Here is a 2,546-nt window from a genome sequence, read left to right as displayed (position 1 = left end):
CTCCTCCTCCTCCTCCTTCTTCTTCTTCTTCTTCTTCTTCTTCTTCTTCTTCTTCTTCTTCTTCTTCTTCTTCTTCTTCTTCGTGTTAGGTCTTTGTCTTAGTTAAGGTTTTACTGCTGTAAACAGACAACATGACCAAAGCAACTCTTTTTTTTTTTTTTTTTTTCTTTCGAGACAGGGTTTCTCTGTGTAGCCTGGAACTCACTCTCACTCAGCACTTGGGAGGCAGAGGTGGGCAGATCTCTAAGTTCAAGGCCAGCCTGCTCTTTACATTGAGTTCCAAGACAGCCAAGGCTACACAGAGAAATCCTGTCTAGAAAAAAAAACCCAAACTAACCAACCAACCACCACCAACAAAACCCCTATCCACTTATTTATTTTTCTTTTAAAGATTTATTTATTTATTTTATGTATATGAGTACACTGTAGCTGTCCTCAGATGTACCACAAGAAGGCATCCCATTCCAGATGTTTGTGAGCCACCATGTGGTTGCTGGGAATTGAACTCAGGACCTCTGGAAGAGCCGTCAAATGCTCTTAACAGCAGAACCATCTCTTCAGTCCCTATTTATTTTTGCGTGTAGTGTATATGTCTGTAAGTGTATACCACGTGTGTGAGGGTGCTGGCTGAGACCAGAAGAGGTTGTCAGATCTCTTAGAATGGAGTCAAAAGCAATTGTGAACCACCAGTCAGGCCTGGCCGTGAACTTGGATCCTCTAGGGAAGGAGGTGCTCGTAACTACCGAGCCATCTCGCCAGCCACGCCTCGGTGTTTTGAGCCAGCGTCTCTCGCACTGGACAGCACTGGTTCAGCTCTGCTGGCCGGCTGCTGAACTCCAGGGATTTAAGTGTCTCCGCCTCCCAGACTGGGTTGCAGGGGCGCCATCTCTACCTTCGCTCAGCTTCTTACCTGGCCTGGGGCTCGAACTCTGGTCCTCATGTCTGCGCGTCGAGATCTTCTTCCGCCGCTTTCCTTTCCCAGCCCCTCAGCGATTTCTGATATGGATCCTCCCGTGTCCTGGCTAGCTCTCACTTCCTCCCTGAGACAGTATGGACGACGGGGAGACCGCGCCTCTTTCCTTACCTTCTGCGGCCTCTCTCTCTCTCCCATCCAGCTGTCAAATCCAAGAAGCTTGGGAAGAAGAGGAAGGGCGAGAGTTTCGCGAGCTACGAGGTGGCGCACCTGCGGCTGCTGAAGCTGGCGGAGAACGGGGACCTGAACCAGCTCACGGAGGATTTCCTGGCCAAGGAGGAGAAGAATTTTGCTCGCTTCACTTATGTCACCGAGCTCAACAATGACATGGAGACCATGCACAAGAAGACCCAGCGGATCCAGGTGTGTGGTTTGCAAAGCCTGAGAGGCCCAGGCCTCCAAAATAGCCTTCCCCAGGGTGGTCTTCTGATACCTCCATCTGTGCTGCAGACAGTGGTCACCACGGCGGGTTTCATCAACTATGGACTATGAGCTAGGAAGGCACTCTGTAGACCAGGCTGGCCGCGAACTCAGAAATCTGCCTGCCTCTGCCTCCCAAGTGCTGGGATTAAAGGCGTGTGCCAACCACCGCCCGGCCCAGGAAGACACTTTTAAAAGTAGTTTTATGTATATGGATGCTTTGCCTGCACGTGTGTCTGTGCATCATGTGCATGCAGTGCCCACACAGACCAGAAGAGGGCACCAGATTCCCCCCAATCTGGAATTACAGATGGTGTGAGCTTCCCTGTGGATTCTGGGAATCAAGCCAGGGTCCTCTGCAAAAGCAGTCAGTGCTCTTTTTTGTTCTTTTGGTTTTTCTTTTTCTTTCTTTCTTTTTTTTTTTCTTTTGGTTTTTCAAGACAGGGTTTCTCTGTGTAGCCCTGGCTGTCCTAGAACTTACCATAGACAAGGCTGGCCTCAAACTCAGAAATCCACCTGCCTCTGCCTCCAAAGTGCTGGGATTAAAGGTGTGAGCCACCACACCCGGCACAGCCAGTGCTCTTAACCTCTGAGCTGTCACCCCAGTTCCTCCCCCTTGGCCTCTGACACAACATCTGTCAATGGGGTTTTGAGCACAACCATTAATTGGATTATGCCATCTAGGCTGTGAGCCCCTAGGGACCCTCCTGTCTCTGCTTGGGAGACATACTGGGGTTACAAATGTATGTCATTGGGCTGGAGAGATGGCTCAGCGGTTAAGAGCACTGACTGATCTTCCATAGGTCCTGAGTTCAAGTCCTAGCAACCACATGGTGGCTCACAACCATGTGTAATGGGGATCTGGTGCCCTCTTTTGGTGCATCTGAAGACAGCAACAGTGTACTCACATACATGAAATAAGTAAATCTCAAAAAATTATATATAATATATTAATTATTATAAGTAACAATTATTAAGTTATATAATATATCACATATACTATATATAAAATACATTACATATATTATGTGACATATATCATATTTATTATATATTATATAGATTATAGATTATATATTACATATTGTACTGTCTGGTTTTGTGTGTCAACTTGACACAGGCTGGAATTATCACAGAGAAAGGAGCTTCAGTT

The 2,546-nt window shown here is 47.3% G+C and overlaps 1 protein-coding gene across 3 annotated transcripts in view; it reads left to right on the top strand.

Moving 5' to 3' along the window:
• The window catches only part of Ccdc63 (coiled-coil domain containing 63), a 30,644-nt gene that overhangs the window by 18,687 nt on the left and 9,411 nt on the right, over positions 1–2,546 (top strand). For all 3 annotated transcript variants that reach the window (XM_021187011.1, XM_021187012.1, XM_021187013.1), the window contains one exon: positions 1,116–1,336. In XM_021187011.1, the coding sequence (XP_021042670.1) occupies positions 1,116–1,336 (221 nt within the window). The remainder of the gene's footprint in view (positions 1–1,115; positions 1,337–2,546) is intronic.

This window comes from Mus pahari, chromosome 23 (genome assembly GCF_900095145.1).
Source record: "Mus pahari chromosome 23, PAHARI_EIJ_v1.1, whole genome shotgun sequence".
Lineage (NCBI taxonomy): Eukaryota > Metazoa > Chordata > Mammalia > Rodentia > Muridae > Mus > Mus pahari.
Note: the sequence above shows the minus strand (reverse complement) of the source record. Positions and strands in the feature narration are given on the sequence as shown.